We start from the raw sequence: 22295 nt of genomic DNA, 5'->3' as shown, positions 1-22295 counted from the left end.
AAGGCTCTGCAGGAGGGATTGGCTCCCACATTCCTCCTTTACATTCCCAATCCAGATTTTCTGTTGTGTTTGCCCTCCTGGGGCAGGAATCCCTGGCCCTCACCCCCCAGCAGCTGAGACAGGAAACCTTCTGCTGCTTTAATGCTGCTCCAGGCACCAACCCCTCTCCACCCATCAGCGATGCCACCAAATCTCACAGCGTTAGCACCAAACGGCCACAAATTCACATTAAAACCTCCCAGTCTGTCTCTCTGCAGGTAACACCGTTTTTAGGAAAGCAAAATAAGATGCGGCAGAGCAGCTTTGGCTTCACCAAGAATTTTCCCAGTCCAACTGCCAGAAGATGTCCTCGTTATCTGTGGGAATAATTAGCACACGAGACAGCTTGTTGGTCACCTCGTGTGCCAAAGGCAGGACCTCTGTGGATACACACGGTTCTGCCAAGCTGCGCTGCCGGGGTTTCTGTGTGCTCTCAGGCGTTTTTGAGGGTGCTAAAAGGCAGGGGCAGGTCGTGGGTTTTGCTGTGCAACGTGCAAGAAACAACAACAACAAAAAATAATCCTGCAGCAATTACAGCTTGGACGTGTTCCATGTATTGAGGCCCTAAATCTGTTTCACCTCAGACATGGCAGTGACATGGTAAAAAATGAGTTTGTCCTGTAGCTGCTGACAAACAGCAGTGAAGTGCAAAGGGACACCAGGCTGACCCCAAGGGATCCCTCCACTGCCCCGCCACCAGACTCAGAGCCCAGAGGTTCAGCGATGAAGGGCTCGAGAGCAGATTTCAGCACCCTCAGGTGATGTCTCAGAACCCCAGAGGTTCCTGAGCCTCTGGGATCCTGCAGCTCTGGCTAGCAAGGATGGAACAATTCCCAGGGATGGGCATCAGGAAGTTCCTCTCCACAGCACCAGGCACTCAGGCTCTGACATTCCACCAGACAGAGCAAAAATAAAAGCCTAGCTTCCAATCAGAGCAGCACTGTACGTATAAAATAGACACAAAAACCTTAATTAGCTGGACCCTTCCAGAGAGATCCCATCAAGTGTTTCAGAGTGAACAGCCCAGTGAAACTCCTGGTCTCCAGAAGCTCCTGATCTCAACTGTCTCCAGCCCTTTTAATGCCAAGAACCCAGCAGCAGCAGGAATATTTCACATTTGCTCCTGGTTACTCAGCTCGGGGCCGTGGTGTGTGGACACAAAAGGAAAGCAGCTCGGCTCTGCCGTCCTGCTGCCAGGCTGCTGGACACACTGCCACAAAAAGCAGCTTTATTTGGAAGCTGAGCAGATCTGACCTGAGCCTGAACAAATGCAGGACTTCACTCAGCCCTTCCCAGGCTTCAGCAGACTGAAAGTTTAATAACAGGAATGAATAACACTCCTGGAAGTGGAAAAGATGATGAACAAATGCCAGGCACTCCAGGGATGGGATAATTGACAAGGTTAAAATAAAAAAAGCACCATGAATTTTTAAATTTAAGTGCATCCATCCCATCCAATTTGTCAGGTGAGTTTATGCTCCCAGAGGTGTGGGAGTTACACAGCCAGGCTGAGCAGAAACAAGATTTCATGAATGATTTCAGGCAGCAGCCAGGAGCAGGATCCTGGGGTTTGGTGTTCCCTGTGCTCTGGGCTGCCTGCACAAGGACATCAGGGACAAGAAACATCTCCAGGGATTTGTAGCACAATTCCACAATTCCAATTTGTAGCCACTCATCCCAAAAACACTTGTCTGAAGAAGTTAAATTCCCTCTCAGGGCAGAGTAAGGCACTTTCAGAGTACAGCTGTGTTCTCTGTCCATCCCCAGCGAGCTCCAGGAGCTGGAATTCCCAAAGGACACGACCTGTTTTGTTGCAGACTCATTTCTGCCATCCAAAACTCACCTTGGGCAATTAGTGACCACCTGCTCCAGGCTCCCACACAAGGATTTCCACAGGAAATTTAAACACACCAGGTTTAAATCCCAGCACCTGTCACAGCCACACAATTCCCAGGCTGGCAGGTGATTCCTAAAGGCCGCCCCTTCCCTTCCCTTCCTTCTTCTCCAGGCTTAGCAATGTTTGGAAGCGCAGCGAACCCAGCTGAGCCCTCTCTCCCCCAGGGAGCAAACAAAGCCTCTAAAGAGTGCAGAGCTGAGCAGGGAGCAGGACAATCTGCACCCCACCAGTCCTGGTGGCACTGGCTGCACGGGTCAGACTGATCAGCTGCTCTCCTGAGTTAGGTATCAATTAGTGCGGGTGTTTAATTGGCAGGGGTACGTCAACCAGGGCCTGAGTGATTATCAGAGAAGAAAATAATATTTCCTCTGAACTAATTGTGTTCTCGCAGCACAAACCCTGAGAGACAAAAGCCCAATTATCACAGGTACCTGCAGGGAAAACAAGCCTGATGTGCCAATTAAGCTGGCCAACGCTGATCTTGTGGAAGAAGGAGTAACAGACACGAGCCAGGTGGAAAATGCTGGAGAAGGGCGGGACTGTGGAACAGTTTTTGTTCCAGACCCCTCTCCACGCACAGCCACAGCACATGACAACACCATCTGGCTGAGGGTGAGCCCCTCACAGATCCACCTCCCTCTGAACCCCCCAGGAGCAGATGCAAAGCTGGGACTTCTCCACGCTGACGGATCCCAGGCAGCCAAAGCAAGGCCTGTGACCCGCAGCAGGGCTGAACCCAGCTCCACACCAGCACCGCCTCGCTGCACCCTCTGCCTCCACGCTTGGAGCTGGAGATTAAAGCAAAAGCCAAACGCTTCAGAGGAAAAACAAAAAAAAACACCTGTTCAGGCAGCAAGAAACCCCACTGAAGTCCTGGAGAGGCAAAGGTCGCTCCACAGAAGAGCTGTCAAGGCCAGATGAGCCGATTTTCTCCACGTTTTCCTCCTGCCTTGCACCAGAGTATTTGTGCCTCACAGCAGACCTGTGAGGCAGGGGAGCAGCAGAAATGAAGCGACCTGCTCCAGGCTGCGCATCAAACAACCACCAGGAGCACGGCTCCAGACATCTCCTGCAGATTTTACCCCACCACTACCCAGTTCTGCCTTCTCTAGGTGACCATAAATGACATTGTCCTAATAACAAGCAAATGAAATCCCATGGACCGAGGGGGGATGAGACAAGGCTCAGGCCCGACTTACCTTACCAGTGCATCTGGTTTGCTTAGCTGGTTATTAGGAATACAGTTTTCCATTAAGTCCTTATGTGTGCTCGGGCTCTTGCTGGCACATTTCTGTTTTTTCTCATTTTTAGAGGATGAGGAGGGGATGCTCCCGTTGGTTGCACTGTGGCTGCGGGGCGAGGAGTTCACAACCCCACTGACATTTTTGTAATTTTTGGACGAGGCAGTGCATGAGTCCTCTTTCAAGAGGTTTTCTGTACTTCCTACAAGATCATTATTTAATCTTTTACTATTGATATGGTTTTCCATATATTCAATTTCTTGTATTTTAGAGTCTACAGGTTGCAAAATGTTGTTGTTTATTCCAAGGTTGTGTTTCTTTGCATCCTTGTCCTTTTCTTTCCCTTTTTCTCGATATTCCAGCTCTGGCAACGTCGCAGAGATTTTTTTATTGGCTGGAATGCCTCCATTGTGCTGCAGGAGTATTGAGGAATCCATATCAGATAATCCTTTGGCTGCTGCAACACCAAAGTGAAAAAAAACCCCGACTTAGTTCATTAAATCCATCAATACCGTGCCACAGAAAGAAAAATCATTATGGACACATCCATCATTCCTGCAGGAAACAATCAGTACTGGAGACTCTCTAGAGAAGAGAATCCAAAGTCACCTATCCCAAGGCTTTCTGCCTCATTCCAGGCAGGAAACAGGGATTTAATAATAATTACCAGAGCCTCACCCAACCCTGACTGACCAGACTGATGCAGCTGCTAACGCAGAACTGAGCAGAGGAGCCATCGCTCACTTCTCCTGCCACATTTCCCACCCCAGAGCGAATTCAGTGCTGCCCCTCTGAGCTCACCACACTCCCACCACACCCAGCGGGGCTGCAGCAGCCCCTCAGCACGCCTGGGGCTCGTTCTCCCCGGGAGCAGCAGGGAACAGAGAACACAAGGAGGAATAACTTGCCTTCCTCTGCCTCCCTCTCTTGCCTTTGCAGCATCTGCTGCTCTGGGGGCAGCGCCTGCTGCAGGAGCTGCATGTAGAACTCGTTCTCCTTCTGCACCTCTTTCTGCTTCCTCAAACGCATCTTGTAGCTGACGTAACTTTTAAAGCCAAAGCCCAAAGTCACAACAGGGTAGCCAATGCTAAGGAGGGAAACAAACAAAAAAAAGCAATATTATTAATCAAACTATAGCCGTGAGAGCAAATTAATCAAGTATATACACCTGGGAACAACTTCCGTAGGAAATGATCTAGAGAGTGGTTTTTGCTGTTCCACAGGAGCCTTCAAGAAATGCTTGGAATATCCACACTAAAAGTTCCTCACAGCACAGAAAGGTGGCACTGGGTCCTTGGTTTGCACACATTTCTCATGGAATATTTCGTGGCAGGAGTGTGAGGGAAACACCGAACAGCCAAGCCCCGAGCCCAAACTAAAAGCCCTGGTTATTCATTTTCCTGGTGAAATAAGGGTTAACGGGAAAAGGACAGAGAAGCACTCACCAGTGTGCTGCAAATGGACGACAAAGGTCCACGTGGAAGTTTTTTAAATCTTTAAATCTAATGGCTGCTTCAATATAAACGAAAAGTATCCACAGTGATACCGTTGGTAAGCACACACCTCTTTCTGTGGAGAGAAGGGAAACAGAGGCACCTCAGGGACAGAGTACAGGCAGCAAGGACTTGAAAGCTATTCCTAAATGTTTCAGGGGTCTAAGGAAACAAACCTTAAAGATTTCACCTGAAAAAATCATAACTTAAAAAAGAAAAAAGAGAAAAAAAAATGCAAGTTCCCATCAACTCGGATGAGCACTGAAAATGAGTAATTCCTGAGGTTGCCATGAATTAAAATATGAAATCAGCTCAAGAGCTACAGCTAAAACTGGCCCATCAAGTTCTCCCTTCTGAGCATCAACCCTGAACAACTTCAGATAAGGCTTTCACATATTAACACAGCCCTAAAAATAACCCCAGCTTCTGCAGGTATTTGAAATTGGGCAGCGAGTGGCTCACAGCATCTGCCATCAGCTCCCACACTGCCGTTATTAGCAGTGACTAATTTGTCACGGAGCACAGCGAGGGATGATCCACAGCACCCTGCAAACCCCTGGCAGGGAGGCTGACACAAAATGTTCCACAAACCCCAAGGATCTGGAGAGGGAAAAGTAACCTTTAAAAAAGAAAAATAGTCATATTTTATTCCTGAAGTGTGTTGGTTGAGGGAAGGAAGTGAACCACCTCCCCCAGCCCCAAACCCGGGGATTTATGAGAACAAACCCAAATAACTCCGGGAGAAAAGGGCAGCAGAGGGGGGCACAAGAATTCTCCAGAAAAGTCTCAGACTGTCAGGGCAGCCTCTGGTATCACAGCTCAGAAACTGCATCCAGCTGACCCAAAGCTTTGCTAAAACAGAATTCAACCCTGATCACTGAAAGAGCTGATATCTCAATATTATCAACTAAATTAACAGCATGCCAACTGCCTGTGGAAGAACAGAACGCTGCCACAGACTTTTCCTGCGTGCTCTGTGTGTGTTGAATCACTGCAGGAAAGGTTTAAAGTCAGGAATTTGATTTTCTTTCAACTGCTCTGGAATTTCTGTTTATCCCCCTCCAGTTCCTGCTTACTGGAGATGCACCCTCAGTGCAAAACAAACCAAAATTTTTAACTCCAAAAAAACTGCATTAGGGAAGGTAACAGCAGAGGGGTTTTGCTCCTAAAAGGTGTGAGGTATCTACTGAGCCCTGATAAAGAAGAGCTGTAAATAAAGGAGTTCTAAATAAAGAATAATGCCCCACCTGTGTGCCACACATACTGTACCCACACATAGGTGCTGGCAGCAAAGAACAGCCACTGGATTGGGATGAAGAGCAGACAGATGATGTTGGAGGTGAATGCTACACACACAAAAAATACTGAGAAGGCCTGAAAGAAAGGAGGGAGTGGGATCAAGAAGAAGGTTTGGTTATTCCAGGAAAAATAACCAATATAGGTTTTTTTAATAGATATTAAAATACATCTAATACATTCAATATAAAATATCCAACAGCTATAATTTTATAACACACCAGTATTTCTAATATTAGATATTAATTTTATTATATTTTAGCATATTAACTGTATTTTCATGTATATAACCCCCATATATAGCCCTATATAGACAGCATATGTCTGTGTATATATATAGAAATACATAAATAAATTTAAAAACCATACACATATAAAAATATATCTATAAACACATATAATATATACATATATAAATACATGAACATGTGATATATACACATATATAACATACACACACATATAAGAATATAAAAACTCTATGTAACAGGGTTTTCCTTAAATACAATACAGAAAGCCTTGCCTATTCACATAACTCTGATTAATTCAGACCCAGCTCAGGAATTTAAACGGAATTTCTCTGCTGTGAAATTTGGATAAATCTTTGTTTTACTTCCACTGCCATGGATAAAATATCCACCAGAGAGAAGAGATAAACCAGAGAAGACCCCTCGTGCTGTGAGGAGGAGCTCGGTGCCACTGGGGCAGCTGTGGAATACGGAATGTGCCCCGGAATAGATGGAATATTCCTGGAATAGATGGAATATTCCCTGGAATAGATGGAATATCCCCTGGAGAAGCCCCCGTGCCCACTCACCAAGCCCTGGTATCGGAAGGAATCGTAAACGCTCCTGATGAAGAGCCAGAAGGGCCACAGGTACTCAAACCTGAACTCCAGCACAAAATCTGCCAGCAGCACCAGCGCCCACACCACCAGGAACTTCAGGTACAGGAACGTGCTGGGGGAAAGAAAAGGGAAATTTCAGGTCAGGATTTCCAACAGGCAAACTGATTTCTTTCTTTATTTTTTTTTAAATTAAAATATTCAGTATTAAGGACAACTATAATACATAGAATGAAATGTCAGCCAAAGTTATTTTATAATATAAGTTTAGGTATTTGGATTTTTTTTTTTTTTAAAATTATTCCATTAGAGCAGGCCTGGTCTATTGACCCTAATACTGAAGTGCATTTATTTTTCCTAATAAACAGCAGGGTCACTGCTCTCACACGCCACCAGCACCCAACTCCCTCTGAATTTCCACAGGTGAGGTCCTGCCAAAGGTAACCTCTCCCAGCTGGAATGTTCCCTTCCCAGCGCTCCCCTGGCCCTGGAGCTCAGGAATTCCAGCGCTCCCCCTCCCCAGCAGGCTGCAGATGTTCCCTCATTTAACACACAACACCAATAAACTGAGATGTATTTTAAGCCGACAGCAATTTAAAGACTGTTTTGATACTGAGTTATCAGTGTTAGATTTGGAAACGCTTCTATGTAGGCAAACGGATCCCTTAAAAGCAAACAAGGCCCCAGAAGAATGGAAGCAGACGAGGCTTGAGACCAGCCTAACTTCTGTTTTTTAATTATTTCTGAGCCACATTCCCATCTTCTGAGTCCTGCATTTGGAACCACTGATGATCCTTCTTGGCAACAGAGCTTAAAAACATTTTGAGCTCGTACCCAAATAACACTCGAGGCATCAGCCCAATCCATTCTTCCAAAAAAGAAGCAAAACCCCCATTTTCCCCCCAAACCCACCACCCCCAGATCCGCCACTCCAGCTCCCCAATACTCTGCTGCACTCCATTGGGTTACAAGGAAAGAAAAGGGGAAGTTAAAAATGTATTTTTTCTCTTTTAAATCAAATGCAAGTTTTCCTTTCGGTAACTTGTTTCCCCCCCTCTCCCAGCAGAACTTTGTCCTGGAATGTTCAGTGGGAGGTGCCAAGGGTTTGCACCCAGTGCCAGGCAGGGTCGAGTTTCTGCCCTGCTCAGGGCCACGGGGCTTTTTTAGCAAATTATTCAGAACCTTGGGCAAGAGACAAAACACAACATTTCCAGGGAAAGAGCCGGGTACCGGCAGAGGACTGGAAACAACTGAACCCGTGCAATTCTCAGCCACTTGTCTGCCAAGGTCAGGTCCAAAGCACAGGGCTGGGAAAACACTCGTGTTTCTGGGGAATCAGAGGTGAATGGCATGTGCCTGAGCGCGCCCTTATCGACAGAACCGGGCGGGGAAAAGAGAAAGCAAAAGGCTCCAGGAAGCACTTTAATGGAATGGAAACAAAAGTAACGGCAGGCACTTGGGAAAGTTAAGGAAGGGCTGCTTTCGGCTCTGAGGGACCCAGCCCCAGTAACTCAGTCACAAATTGCTGCTTGAGAAGAATGAAACTACAGCGTGAGTACTAAAAACAGCCCTCAAACCCAACAAAATATCCCACACCAAAACCCAGCCAGCCCAAGCCCCTTACATGGTCACGGTGTCCTGGTGGAATACGCTTCCACAGGCTGCCTTTCCCTGTTTATTTGAAGTTTAGATCCTCAGCAGAAATCTGTAAAAAGCAGCTGCATCCAGAGAATATTTGACACTAAAGCTGACAATTCCAGGGTCCAGACTCTGGAACTGCACCTGTGCAGCTCCTCAGATCTGAGGAATTCCATAAACCCATCACAGCCAGGAATTCCCTGTCCTGTTCAGATGCGCTGTGGAGCCTTTTCCTGGGTTACACTGGCGGCTGTTGTTTATTTTCCTGCCACTGGAACCCAGGAGCCTTTTCCTGGGTTACACTCGTGGCTGTTGTTTATTTTCCTGCCACTGGAACCCACGAGGAGACCCCATTTTTTCCCAGCAAACGATGGCTGTCAGGACTAATGCTGCTGCCATGAAGTGCCACTCCAAGTGAAAGCATTTGCTGAACAAGAGTTCTGTAACACGGCCATTAAAGTGATTTCTGATATTAAATTCATATCAATCCAAGGGCCCTGCTGACACTTAGCACCTTCTAAAGTGGAATTGGAACAATGCAACACTTGTAAGGAGGTTTTGCCAACACTATTAAAGAGCCTATTTCTCATTGTCTGAAGGGCTCCAAAGCCGTTCAGAATTCCAGGAGAACAGGAAAGTTTAAAAGCCTCCATCCTGGGGTTGTCCCCAGCAGGGAAGGTGCCCAAATCCCCGATCCTGCTCCCCCTGAGGTGCTGCACAGCCAGGCTGGTGCTCAGGCAAGCCCCCAGCCCAGCAGGGAGAGCTGAAACACATCCCCAGCAATTAAACCCCCTGGAAAACCTCTTCATTGCAGAGGCTCCAATATACTCCACGAGGCCAACTGGAATTCCCAATACAGGGGAAGATTCTTGCAGACAAATACCTAAAATCCGTTATCCAATTTCCTGACGCGTGTTAAAAAATTCTGCCCTCGGTGACCTGGCAAAGGTTTAGGGACAGCACGGTCCCGGTGAAACAGCATATGGCACGTAATCCTGGAGGGTGGCAAAGGAAAAGGGGAAGGATGGACACATCCATGCGAGGAGCAGGGCACAGGGCAGGGAGGAGCAGTGACTACAGGGCTGCAGCTCCTCTGAAAGGTCAATTGATGGCTTATGTACACTGCACAGAAAGATTTATTCATAACCCCGCAGTGCCTGTGCTCCCCCTTTGAATTTGCAAACAAATAATTTTCCTCCTTATTCTTCCTCCCCCTGCAAGTGCCAGATGCCATTTCCTTTTTTTTTTTTTTTCCTCTCCCCTCTCTTGTTCTTTGTTCTCCTTTTACTGCCCTGCAGAAGCAGATCCTCTGCTGGTTGTAAGGTAAAAACACTGCCAAAAATCCCTAGAAAAAGACCCAGTTCTGCAGCCCCAAACCCGAACTGGGGGATCGATTAAGCCTCAATTCCATCCCACCACAATCAGCAAGGCCCAAAGGCTGGAAGGGGAATCCTGGCACGTTCCATTTGGCAGCCTGACTCATCCAAGACGATGGAGTGGGAAGACATCCCGAGGCTGGCAGGGTGCCGGGGCACAGGTGAGCTTTAAAAAGGTGAATTTTGAGCATTTGGGTGAAATTACCAAATAATCAACAACCCCCCCCACCTCAGGGTTAACCCTGCAGCCACAACACTGGGGATGCTGAGTGGAGATTAGCAAATACAAAAGCTTTATATAAATAAACACACCAACAGATATCTGAGATTATTATCAGCGGGCACAAGAAGTGGAACAGAGCGAGCACAGCGAGTCCGAAAGGCAGAAAACATCACTGCTGGCACTGGCCACGTGAAACACTTGCCCGCTACAGGTTTGAGAAGGAAAAGAAATGCAAAGGATCCCAGGAAAGCTCCCTGACTCCTGATTCTGTGTCATGTCAGGGCACAGAAGGCATCACCCGCCCTGAGCCGGGGCAGGTGAGGAAGGGGAGCCCCAAGGGAGAAAACCCCGGCAGTGATGGAAGCCCAGCGCTGTGGGGATGGCACAGAGGCAGTGCCAGCCCTGGGAATTCGGCTGCAAACACCCAAACCCAGCCACAGGAGCCCCTGGAGCTGCAGGGAGCGAGAGCCGGGGCTGATGTTCCCTGTGCCACAGCAGGACACATCAAATGTGGGCTGAATTACACTGGAGCCCTGCACTGAAGTTCAAGTCATAAAGGGCAGCTCTGCTGCTTTGTTCCAGACCTCCGGGCCAGCTCCAGCAGAAAATGCTTTACCCTCTAAAGGAAGCTGGTTAAAAAAAAGAAAAAAAAAGAAGAAAAAAGTGCCAGAATAAATTAGCAGGAGGAATCATTATGGATTTTCAAGAAAAGCCTAAAAAAGGCCACATTCCTGGAGGTACTGCTGATGTTTTCCTTCCGGTTTATCTGGCTGTCAAAAATCCAGCCCTTGGAATCCAGCCCTGTCAGGATTTGGGTGGCAGAGGGAACCAGGAGGGTTTTAGGGGTGGTGGCACCCAGGAATCCTGTCCTGTGCCACCAGGGCCACTTGGAGATGAGACAGCCTCCCGTCACAGGCACGGCTTGGCTGCCAGCCCACGGAGCGCCTGGGATAAAGGGCAATTTACATCCCGAGCTAAAAAAACCCTGGCTCTGGAGGAACACGGAGTATTTCAGGACTATTGTCAGGGAACCCATGAGACAGCATCCACCAGCTGATGTGCCAGCACAAGTTAAAACAGGGATGTGCGGAATTCATCTTGAAACTTCCCCCAGCTAAGAGAGTGGGACCAAGCAGAGCCAAAAGAAGCAATATCAGCAATGCAGCCGGAGGATTTGAACCAGGTTTGAACCAGATCAAAGATGAGGACTGGGGAGACTTGGGAGCAAGCAGGAACAAGTAAATTTAATTGCTTAACTGATGACAAGCTGCAATGAATACTTTAATTAACAATTAAGGGTTTAATGCATGCACACTGCCAAAGGTAGGAGATGCTAAATCACTTTAACGTTTTTAAACCGTTGCCATTGTTTTACACAGGAGAAGGCAAAACTTGGAATATAAGCTGTGGAAATAAGAGATCCTCCAGTTCCTACCGTGAGCATGGTGGGTTTGGAGATCTGTTGAAAGCAGTTATTTTAAATTATAATAAAGCTCTTTCCACGGATCCTGCAGTACTTCTAAAGAGCCCAAGTCACCGCAAAAAAATCAACGTTCAGATCATCCACATCTTTCAGTGCAGACCAGGATTTTATATTTCTAACTCTGTTCTGTTTTTCTATCATTTCTTATAATCGGCTTCAGTTTTACACATGCAATGAACTCTGCCACCAGAGCTTCCCCGCAGGACAATTCCTTCCTCGCTCCACCTGCTCCAGAACTCCTCGTTTGCCCAGCTCTCACCCACCCCGCGTGTCTCAGCAGCAGCTGTGCCTCGATCACACTCCCAGGCTGGACTGGAGGCTTAATTTAAGATCAGGCTTAATTTAAAAAGCAAATAAACCAAAGAGTTAAGCATCCCAATCCTGCTGTTTGCTCAGCCTGGCTGCTCTGCCCATAAACCCAGGATGCTTCCTCCTGATAACTGCATTTACTGGGTCTGTGTAAGCTGATGGGGACAATTAAGATAAGCTGAGTAAATAACTGCAGTAATTGCAAGAATTTAGACAACTGTAAGTTCTGTGAGAAGTTACCAGTATGTGATCACCGAATCATGGAGCGGAGAGAGAAAAAAATATTAAAAAAAAAAAAGAGAGAAATATCCCAAATCCATGTAGAAGAACCTCCCTCTGGATTTCCAAAGGGAAAAGCCTTTCCCTCAATTTCTCTTTCCTTTCTGTGGGACAACACTCTGAGGACACTGATTGTTTCTGTTCAGCAAAACACCACGTGAGACAAAGGCTGAAAATCCCGCTCCTGACCCAAAGCATCCCAGAGAGGCAAAGCCAGAGGTGCCTCTGAGCTGCTCCCAGGGCTCCAGCAGCTCTTCCTGCTGCTCACACTCAGCTCCTGGAGTTCCCTCTCAGCTGTCCCTGATTTCCCCTCCTGCTCCCACCTCACAGGCAAATTCTGTCCACATCCAAAAGTCATTTGGAATGACTATTGAAATCCACTAACAAGCAATTCCTAACATATTCGAATTATTCTTCATCTTGAATAATAATTTCTACACAAGGGATGTTTTTCTTTACCATTCCAGGCAGCATTTTCCCAAAACCTGAGAGACTAAAGCAAAAGGCTCTCCACTCTCACAGGTTCACTGCAAGTGGGAAAAGCAGCACACTGGGACAGTTTTATTCCTGTCACAGCTCCCCAGCAGCTGCTTTCCTCATGCAAAGTTAACATCTGAATTGTATGAGCTCACTCAGGTTTCCAGGCACTGCATTCATCAGCCCCACTGAACTAGAAACAGAAATGGGACAGCAGCACATTTACTACGGCTCCCACAAACTCCTGCTGGCTGAGAAACGCAGAATTATGGCATTCCACACAAAATCTGACACACGCGGGAGAGCAGAGCTCTAAAATACTCTTTAAACAGGCTCACAACGACGGTGTTGGGACACGAATCAGCGTTTTGGTGCGTTCTGCCTGCCAACACTTGGAAAACACATCCTGATTCCCAGGATGAGGCACATCCCACGTGCATCCCACTGTTTGTTTCCTCATTCCCCAGGTCAGGGGTGAGCCGGGCACCTGCCGTGTCCCCACCGCACCAGGCCATCCATCCCTGCTCCGGGAATTCCCAAAACAACCTCCTGCTCTCACCGCACGGGAAAAAACAAAGCAAAACAACTTTGTGAAACGCTGCATGAGGAATCGAGCCAGCAGCCCCGGTGTTCCTCGGAACCGCTGCGGAGTGCGAGCCCGAGCCTCCGGGAATGCCCAGCCGGGAAAACCTCCCCGGGGAGACACAGCCGAGCCTGGGAGCTCCGGCAATGCCCGGCTGCGAGACCCGGCCGGGGAAACCTCCCCGGGGAGACACAGCCGAGGCTCGGAGCTCCCAGCCGCCGCACGCCGGGGGTGACACAGGGCGAAGGCCCCGGCGCTGGGCGCGCACCGCAGGGGCGGCTCCGGCCGCTCCCTCCCGGCGGCACCGGCAGCACCTTGGCCAGCAGCCGCCCCCGGCCCCGCCGAGCCCCGGGGGCGCGGAGGGCCCGGGGCGGGGCAGCGCCTGAGGGGCGCCGGGGCGCCATGACGGTGACAGGGCCGGGGGGCGGCCGGGGGGCCCCGGGGCCGCGAACCGCCCGCTCCCGGCGCCGCGGCGGCCGCTCGGTACCTGCCGTAGATGCCCTCGGTGATGCGGTTCCGCTTGAGCGGCCGCCGCAGTTTGCTGCAGTCCGCGCTCCGCCGCTTCATCCCGCCGGCCCGGCCCGGCCCGGCCCGCCCCGCTCACGGCAGCACCATCCGCCCCCGCGGGGGGTTCCCGAGCGCGGGGCCTTTTTTTTCTGGTTTATTTTCTTTTTTTTCCCTTTTTTCCCCTTTTTTTTTTCCCCGGGAAACAAAGAAATAAAAATAATTCCTGGTCCGTCCCTCCCCGCCGTGTCCCCCCGCGCAGCCGCCGCACAGCGCGCCGCCTCCGCCGCGCGCACCAATCAAACGGTTGAGCCCACCTGAGTGACGGCATCTCCGACTAATCGGCGGCGGGGAAAGGCGGACAGACGGGAGAACGGCCCAATCGTAGGGCCGGAAAGTTGAGCCCACCTTGTTTCACGCCCACCCCTGTGAATGACGGCCCCGTGACCCAAGCAGAGATGATGATTTGTGATTGATGGCATGTCAGCCAATCAGAAGGGAGATTTTGATCCCCTCCTGCCTACTGTGCTGCGGGTTGGTTCCCGCCCGTTGCAGGGACCGACAGCAGAACTGCCCAATGGAAGAGAGATAGAAAAATAAAAGGACAGCTCAGCCATCCACTCGGAACGGAAGAGGGAGGGCTCAATTTCCTCTGTCACCGTAGCACCGAGGTGCCACCTCTCCCGCCTGATTGACAGCCTCGCTGGCAAATGGGCAGCTGGGGAAGGGGAAACGATATTCCAGGTGCAACGACGGGCGGCGACAGTTCGCTTCGCCCAGTGCCGCCCCCACAGCGCGGCCTCCGCTGCCGCCTCGCCGGAGGGTAAAATAACCCCCGAGGTGACGGATCGGCCGCGCCAGCCAATAAATAGCGCGCGTAGCTGAGTGACAAGCGAGCGGACCAATCGCAGTGCAGGACTCGCGGCCCAAAGACGGCCTGTGCTGGGGATGGGCCAATCAGAGGCCAGGGGGTGCAGCGCTCGGCCAATGGGAGGGCAGTCCCTATGGGCGGCCTGTGGGGAGGAGGCGGGCGTTCAGCGAGGGCCGGGGCCGGGCGGGGCCGGGCGGGGCCGGGCGGGGCCGGGCGGGGCAGGGCGGGGCCGGGCGGGGCCGGGCGGGGCCGGGCCGGGCCGGGCGGGGCCGGGCCGGGCGGGGCCGGGGAGCCCGAGGCCCGCGGCCCCCGTGGTCGGGGGTGATCTGGGGCCGAGTCACCAAACGATGCTCATGGAGTCCCTGCCCTCCTTGGCCTTTGGCCGAGCTGCCAGGCCCCCAGCAGCTGGCGTGCCCCGGGTAGTGTCCTGGGGCAGGGCAGTGCCGGCTCTTGGCTGTGCCCGTGCCCAGGGGCGCTCGCTCGGGGAGCTCAGGCCGTGCGAGCCGGGCTGGCTTTGGGCTCCTGCCGCAGCACAGATAAGGAGCCGTTCCCTGCTCACGCCTCTCGGCCTTTTTATCTCTCGCTGAGTTCTCACTGCTGGCCCCCCACACCTCCTTTGCTGTTGGTGTGAGGGCACTGGGGCATTTTTACAGGGAAAAGGAATAATCCCCGTGTTGGTGCTTCATGTAGCCGAGGGCACGATGCCTTCCCGTTACCTCAACTTCCGCTGCAGCGTGCCCTGGCTGCTCCTTTCGCTGCAAACTCTCTTCCTCATCCGCTCTTTCTTTGGCTTCTCAGGTGCTGGTGAAATCTACTGCCCGTCCAGCTTCTACCCAGGTAAGCCTGGTGCCCTGCTGGGAATGATCCCTGCTCCCGCCGTGCCCTGCACAGGGGTGAGACACAGCAGGGTTGGTGTTCGTGAGAAGCGGAACAGTTTTGTTCCTCTTTGAGCTTGCCAGGAGTGGTGGGAGTTCCTTTATAACACGGCTGTGATGGGGATCCAAGACTAAATTGTATTTTTGGTCAGTTTTCTGTTGGGTATTTTGGCCCCTCAGCCCCCATCCTGTAGCGTCCATTCAGATCACTGTGTAAAAATAAATTCAGCAGTTAGGGGTATTTTTGCTCTGATTATAGATTAGAAAGAAAGCTCTGGAATTCTTTGCAAGCTCTAAACAATATTGGCTCTTAAATTTTTATCTGGAGGCCTCTTAGTTAATCGTAATTTTTAAATTGATTTTTTTTTTTTTAAAACCAGAAATCTGCATTAATAATTTCACTGCTGTCTTGCTCTTTTCCGTCCCGCAGAATTTCAAGATGTCAACCACATGGTGATTTTTGGATTTGGCTTCTTCCTGGTGGTTCTGAGAAGATACGGCTTTAGCAGCACTGGATTCAACTTCTTGCTGATTGTTCTTGGTGTCCAGTGCTCGGTGCTGGTAGAAGATTTCTTAGTTTTCCTTAGGGTACAGCAAAGTGAAGTTGGTATGAGAAGGTAACGAGTTTGTGTTAATGCAGAGCTGTTGATTGCTCCTTGTGCAGGAGAACGCCTCCTTGTAGGGATGAGCAGAGCATTTTTAGCAGGTTTTTGGGTACATTGTTCTGTGTCATTCCTTTTTACTGGCCCCGGAGTCACCCTGAGACCGCGTTGTTTTTCTTTCCTTCCTTTCCTGCAGCCTGGCCAAGGCTGTGGTGAGCATGGCTGCTGTGGTCATCTCCACCGGAGCTGTCCTGGGGAAGGCCAACCCCGTGCAGTTAATTGTGATGACCCTGGTGGAATTAATCTTCCTCTACGTCAGCAGGTGCATCAACAGGAAATTCCTGCAGGTACCCTGGCGGGATTTTCAGAGGTGTGGGTGGGAAACGTCGCCGGAGCTTTGGAGCAGCTCTGTCAGGAGCTGCAGCAAAGGCTTTGTGCGGCCTGACTCGGCCCACAGAGGGCGAATGTTCTGTGGTGCAGGTCCCAGAGCACCTGGCGCTGATGCACGTGCACCTCTTTGGAGCCTACTTCGGTCTGGCAGCCACCTCGCGCTTCCCCGAGGCACCCCCAGGGCTGGACAAGGGCAGGAGCACCCCCAAGTCAGAGCTGTTCTCAGTGCTGGGTGAGTCCTTGCCTGGAATGCCTCAGCTGGACAAGGGGCTGCAGGGGCAGGGCTGGGGCTTCCCACGCAAAAAGCAGCTCTGAACGCGGCCAAGCACAGCAGCTGCTGCTGTGCCTCCTGCTTTGTGACAGTGGCCACTGCCTAGCTGGCCCAGAGGCCACTGCTGCCACAGCTGGGGCTCAGTTTGCTTCTGTCACCTCAGCATAACGGCTGCTCCAGGCTGGCAGCTCTCTCTCCAGGTTCAGCGCTCCCTTTCCTGGCCGAGGTGTCCCCTTGGCTTGCCCGGGCCTGCTGCTGAGGGGCTGTGTGCCAGGGCTGAGCTCACAACTTGTGTTTCGGCAGAGCTCAGGCTGCTTCTCCAGGTGGTGTTCCGAGATAGAAAGGGACAGTCCCTGCTGGTGGCAGAAATAAAAAGATAAAGCCTGGTGAAGGGTGGGGAGTGTGATACAGGCAGGCCCACGAGGGAGCAGCTGGGGGAGGACAGGCTCAGCGTCTGGGACTTTCATTCCTTTTCTCATGGAAGCAAGTTGGGGTCTTTATTATCACAGCTTGTGTAGGGCAACTGCCACCAGCTGAACCCAGAGCTTCCTGCAGGGGTCCACAGAGTCTCATTCTCCGTCAGTCTTTGCCCAGTTTAGGGAATACAAGATTTAAATGCTGCTCTCTGGTGTCCCCGGAGCTCTTGTTTGCTGTTTGTTTCCAGAGGTGAGCAGATACTCGTAGGAATGCTTCAGCAGATTTTGTATCTATATTTGTGACTGACTGGCTGATCAATGGCAGTAGGATGAATCATCTCTCGAGTCCTCAGTGCCACCATAAGTTTAGAGGTGCTGAAATGGCCTCTCCCATCTGAGGCAGGGTTATCTCTGCCTTGGTGCACTGAAATCATGGATATTAGCAGTGGAAACTGGATTTCACAGAGCCAAGACAAGCTGGTACAAAATCAGCGCCTGCCAGGGCTGCTGGGAACTGGATTTGTGCCTCATGGTGACAATGCCTGTGTCACTTGTTCGGGATCTTGGACAAGAACACATCAAATGTCACTTTCAGGTGGATTGCACAAGGGTCTGGTACCTCTGTGGGGTTGGGAACACAACATCAGTGATGGGAGTGGGCTGGAAACAAAATACAGCAACGGGCAATGCCAGAGGAGCTGCTCCTTTGTGTTTTGTGTTGGTGTCCGTGCACAGAGAATCAAAATACAGCAACGGGCAATGCCAGAGGAGCTGCTGCTTTGTGGTTTGTGTTGGTGTCCGTGCACAGAGAATCAAAACACAGCAACGGGCAATGCCAGAGGAGCTGCTGCTTTGTGCTTGTGGTGGTGTCCGTGCACAGCCCGTGTGGCACAGCCCGAGGTGCCTTGAGGCCACCCCGTCCCTCTGCTGGCTGGAATTCCTGTGTGCAGCGCATCCGCGGGCACGGAAGCAGCAATGCATCCTGCCAGGCAGGCTGGGCATCCCAAACGCTGACCATTAGGGGCACAGAAGAACCTGTTTGCATTCCCATTAGAGAAGCCCGTGTGCTCATGGAGGGGTGACTCTGACAGCTCCTCACTGGGAGTGATCCCAGAGGAGGCTCTGCTTCGGGAAGGGTTTGGGAATTGCAGCTGGAGCCCTCCAGAGACAGGCAGTGATGGGCTCCCTGTGCTGCAGAGCAGCTGCTGAGGGTCTCTTGTCCCTGTCCCCAAGGCACTGTGTTCGTCTGGGTGTTCTGGCCGAGCTTCAATTCTCTCCTGGCTGACTCCAAGAAGAGAGCAGTGCTCAACACTTACTTGGCCCTCGCAGTGAGTGCTGTGGCTGCCTTCATGTTGTCTGCTCTGACCTCCAAGGATGGCAAATTCAGAATGGTAAGCACGAGGGAAAACCCTGCATGGGGTTTTTCTGTTCAAAGAGATTTTCTGGATCCCTCAGGAATACCCTGGAAATACAACAGCTGTTAGCTGAAACCAAGTCCAGAGCCTGACAATCACAGACTCACAGAGGGGTTTGGATGGGGAGGGACATCAAAGGTCACCTCATGCCACCTGCTGCCAGGGGCAGGGACACCTTCCCCTGTCCCAGCCTGGCCTGGGACACTGCCAGGGATCCAGGGGCCTCCCCACCCTCACAGGGAACAATTCCTTCCCAATATTGATTCTGCACCTTCCCTCTTTCAGTTTAAAGCCATTGCCCCTCATCCTGTCGCTGCAAACCCTCGTAAGCCGTCCTTAACTCGGTGTTGCTGTTCTTGTTGCTGTTCAGGCTCACATCCACGGCGCAGTGCTGGCGGGAGGGGTCACTGTCAGCTGCACAGCACACACCATCCAGCACCCTTGGATTGCCATGATTCTGGGGCTGCTGGGCAGCGCCATCACCGTCCTGGGATCTCACTGCGCACAGGTAACGCTCAAAGCACAAAATGCTCCTTGGATAAGCTGTATAAATTTCTTTTCCAGTGCAGGATACCCCAAGGGAAACCTCTTTTCCAAACTAGGAAACCTGAGGTGTTTTGAGCAGAGTGCAGGATTGCAGCTCCATCCTCTAGCTCTGCAACAGCTGATCTGCAATTACCAGCTTGTTCCTGCGTGTCAATTAAACGTTTTCTTCCTCCCAGAGGTGCTTTCATCCTGCTTTGAAGCTTCAGGATACTTCTGGAGTCCATTTCACTTTTGGATTGCCCGCCGTGCTTGGAGCTGTGGCCGCTGTTGTTCTCTGCGTGGTAGAAAAAGGCATGGATAAACAATGGAACGATTTATCCAGGTACATAAACTCTTCTATCAAATAATGAAGCTAAATAATCAGGGTGGGAGAAATCAGAGTGCAGCACGAGGGCCTGACACTTCTCATCCTGTTCTTAATGAAATAAATTTAATGAAGTTTTGATACCAGAAGGATGGACAAAACAAAATCTCTGAAGTCTGCGTGAGGCTTCTGGTCTGTCCCTAAAACATCTCACTGCAGCTGCAGGTTTGAGAATTACAGTTTCCATGAGAGATTTTAACAGATGCAGATTCATTCACAGTGTTAAAGCTAAATAAAAGGCAAAACACTTTTTTTTTTTTTTGCTTTTCAGTCTGGGGTATTTGATTTTTGTTGACGTTGGTGCCTTCTGCCAGACCATCAGCACTGCCTTGATAACAGGTTTGATTACAGGTCAGTACTGAACCATCCCAGGAATTCCTTTATTTCCTTGGAGCAAGTTTCTCTGGGCAAATCACGTGTGGAATAAATGGAAATGTGAATGCCAGGCCTTTGAAGGAGAAGAGCTGTTTTGCACAGAAATAACCCAGCAGCACCATTCTTTCAGTGCTGGGGTTTTATTTTAACCGAGGTTTAACAGCTGCCTTCAACCTGCAGACAGGAGAGGTGTGGAGATGAAAATACTTCCACTTTTGGGTGTTGTCTTAGTGACAGGAGATGCCCCAATCTGGGGCTTGTCGCTTTTTAGGCCATTTGGAGCAAATGTGCAAAGTTTCAACAACATCAGGAGCTGCCTCAGCCCAGCTGCAGCCCTTTGATCCAGAGATTTGGGGATTTTGGGGGCTTTCTGCTGCTTTGGGAGCAGCAGCACTCACGTGGCTCCCATGGGATGCTCTGGTTTGTGGCAGCTGCTGCTTTTCCCCAGCCCCGAATTCTGTCTGGAGTGACAATTTCCCAATGGAAATTGGGAAACACACCCTGCAATGATTTTTTGAGCGCTTTAATTCGTTTAAACCTTTGCATTACTTTAAGTGTAATGAAGAAGGAGTGTATTTTTAGAAAACATCCAGCTGAAATAACCAAACATTCAGTGTTGAACCAATTGTTTAAAAATCCAGAGATCCCAAACTAACAGTGCTGATAAGCCAGAGTATCTTTAATCCACAGGCACTTCTCATGCAAGAAATTCATCATTTTGATGTATTTTTATAATCTAGCAGCTGCTTAATGGGGTTTTACCTAAAGTAATTCATTTTTAGCATCCCAAGCCTCCATCCTGGCAAGCCTCTTTTTGTATTTAAGGCCAGCTGGAATCAGGGGGCTCTGCTGCAGGATTTGGGTCTGAATTTGTGTTTTGGTCTGTTACATCTGGATAAATGTTGCCAAGAAACTCCTGTTACACACAACCTTCCCTTTCCCCTGGTGTTCACGTTTATTTTGGATCTCTTTTTACCAACAGGTTTAATGTTAAACACCAAACTGCTTAAAGCCGTGCATGTCTCAAAGTACTTTGATGACCAATTTTATTGGGAGGTGAGTTTCAAAATTATTTCAGATTCCCTGTGGGGGAGTTCATTTAGCACCCTGAACTCCAGGTATTTAAATTAAAAATATGGGGAAAAAATGGGTTATTCCTTTTTCCCAGCACATTTTGATGCACAAACAGTCCTTGGGCACCCTTAGGTGCTGATGTGAGGCTGCAATCTGAATTGCAGGAATAACAAATGGGTGGTGGAAAGAAGCTTTTAATCAAATCCTGTGGTGATTTGATATGTTCTGATACAAGAACGTTTGTGTTCACAGTTCCCCCACTTGTCTGTTGGATTTTGAGTGGAGGATCCCAGCTGACAGGCAGGACCAAGATGAGATTTTCCTCTTTATCACCAGAAAAAACTGAACAGCCACGGTGGGTTCCAAGAGCACTGAAATACCGATTCTCAGGCCCACAAAAGCCACCCCAATGGACACTCAAAAATAAAACTGTTCCAGTTGTTCTTGAAAGATGAGTGTGAACTCACAGCTGCAAACTTCAGATGCATTCGGCTTTTCTGCTTTGCTGGCCTGTACCTTAAATAATTTTTGTAAAATATGTACAAAAAAGTTGGCTGCATTCATGGCTTATCTGTCCAAATGCTTGGAAACATTAAACTATTTTTAGCTCCCCAGTTGACAAGGCAAAAGGATGGATTTGAAATTGTAATTTCTCAAGGAGCACTTCTTACCCAGAAAAGTACTCGAGTTTTTAAAGCTGAACTGATTCTGCTGGAGGCCTTGGCAAAGCCAGGATTTGATGAGTGAGCTGGAGCAGGGCCAGAGCTCTGCATCCTGCCAGCCTGAACTCCTGGGAAAATCTGGCATCACCGGGGCTGGATGTTGGGAGGCTCCGATGGCAGGAAATTCCCTCGTGGATGGCGCTCCTGAAACCCCAGGGGTTTGCTGGCAGATGTGGAACACAGACAGAGCTCGGGGCAGCGTCTGGGAGGGCAGCACAGGGAGAAGGGGGCTCAGTGCTGCCAGCACCGCGTCCTGGAAGCGCAGGGCCTCTGGGGACGGAGCACTCGCTGCCACGGACGCCTGGAGTCCGAGCAGATTGTGATCCTGGGCGTTTCCTGCCCTCACAAACGGCTGACACAGGAAAATCCTCCAGCAGTGCTCACCTAATAAAGCAGTGAGATCGTGGCTGCTCCTCCTCCTTCAGCAGCCCGCGAGGAAGGGAAGGGTGGGTGCATGGACGAGGGAACTCGTGACAGGGCCCAGTCCTTTGAAGAGGCTGCCTGGCCTCCTTCCCTCGCCGGGATCAGCGGGTCCCTGCAGCTCCCAAGGAATGCAGGCTTGCCTTGTTCCCAAAGAGCCTCCTGCACACAACTGTGAGCTGTAACTTCCCAGACACTTCCTCTTTATCGTCACAGGATAAACGAAACGTTCAGGGATGGGGGGAAAACAAAAAATCCCAAGCCACCAGAGT

At 50.2% G+C, this 22295-nt stretch overlaps 2 protein-coding genes across 9 annotated transcripts in view; one reads left to right on the top strand and one right to left on the bottom strand.

Moving 5' to 3' along the window:
- The window catches only part of MACO1 (macoilin 1), a 25347-nt gene extending 10823 nt beyond the window's left edge, over positions 1–14524 (bottom strand). Inside the window, exons 1-7 of one of the 6 annotated variants that reach the window (XM_040086439.1) lie at positions 14000–14524; positions 6784–6925; positions 5918–6044; positions 4623–4746; positions 4086–4264; positions 3136–3634; positions 2778–2918 (exon numbers count right to left, since the gene is read on the bottom strand). In XM_040086439.1, coding sequence (XP_039942373.1) covers positions 2778–2918; positions 3136–3634; positions 4086–4264; positions 4623–4746; positions 5918–6044; positions 6784–6925; positions 14000–14013 — 1226 coding nt within the window. In that variant the 5' untranslated portion in view covers positions 14014–14524. Of the gene's footprint in view, positions 1–2777; positions 2919–3135; positions 3635–4085; positions 4265–4622; positions 4747–5917; positions 6045–6783; positions 6926–13665; positions 13971–13999 lie in introns of those variants that run through there. The other 5 variants (XM_040086438.1, XM_058423534.1, XM_040086441.2 and 2 more) reach the window with 5 other exon arrangements.
- Positions 14309–22295, top strand: RHCE (Rh blood group CcEe antigens). Of its 3 annotated transcripts, none has more exons than XM_040086443.2 (11): positions 14309–14426; positions 15352–15390; positions 15859–16045; positions 16227–16377; positions 16511–16652; positions 18341–18498; positions 18893–19030; positions 19245–19390; positions 19704–19783; positions 20790–20863; positions 21134–22295. In XM_040086443.2, the coding sequence occupies exons 1-11, from the start codon at positions 14393–14395 to the stop codon at positions 21158–21160; spliced, it is 1176 nt and encodes a 391-aa protein (XP_039942377.1). In that variant the 5' UTR covers positions 14309–14392; the 3' UTR covers positions 21161–22295. The 3 variants fall into 3 exon arrangements, with proteins under 3 accessions (XP_039942377.1, XP_039942378.1, XP_039942376.1); XM_040086444.1 differs by lacking the exon at positions 14309–14426 and adding an exon at positions 14458–14522; XM_040086442.2 differs by lacking the exon at positions 14309–14426 and having other exon boundaries at positions 15056–15390.

This window comes from Hirundo rustica, chromosome 25, assembly GCF_015227805.2.
Source record: "Hirundo rustica isolate bHirRus1 chromosome 25, bHirRus1.pri.v3, whole genome shotgun sequence".
In the NCBI taxonomy this organism is placed as follows: domain Eukaryota; kingdom Metazoa; phylum Chordata; class Aves; order Passeriformes; family Hirundinidae; genus Hirundo; species Hirundo rustica.
Note: the sequence above shows the minus strand (reverse complement) of the source record. Positions and strands in the feature narration are given on the sequence as shown.

Bases quoted from the DNA above. Each gene is read 5' to 3' on its own strand.
- RHCE (XM_040086442.2), top strand. From the start codon at position 15,255: ATGCCTTCCCGTTACCTCAACTTCCGCTGCAGCGTGCCCTGGCTGCTC. The intron at 16,046-16,226 runs GTAACGAGTTTG...CCTTTCCTGCAG, and splicing joins AGTGAAGTTGGTATGAGAAG to CCTGGCCAAGGCTGTGGTGA. The intron at 19,031-19,244 runs GTAACGCTCAAA...TCTTCCTCCCAG, and splicing joins TGGGATCTCACTGCGCACAG to AGGTGCTTTCATCCTGCTTT.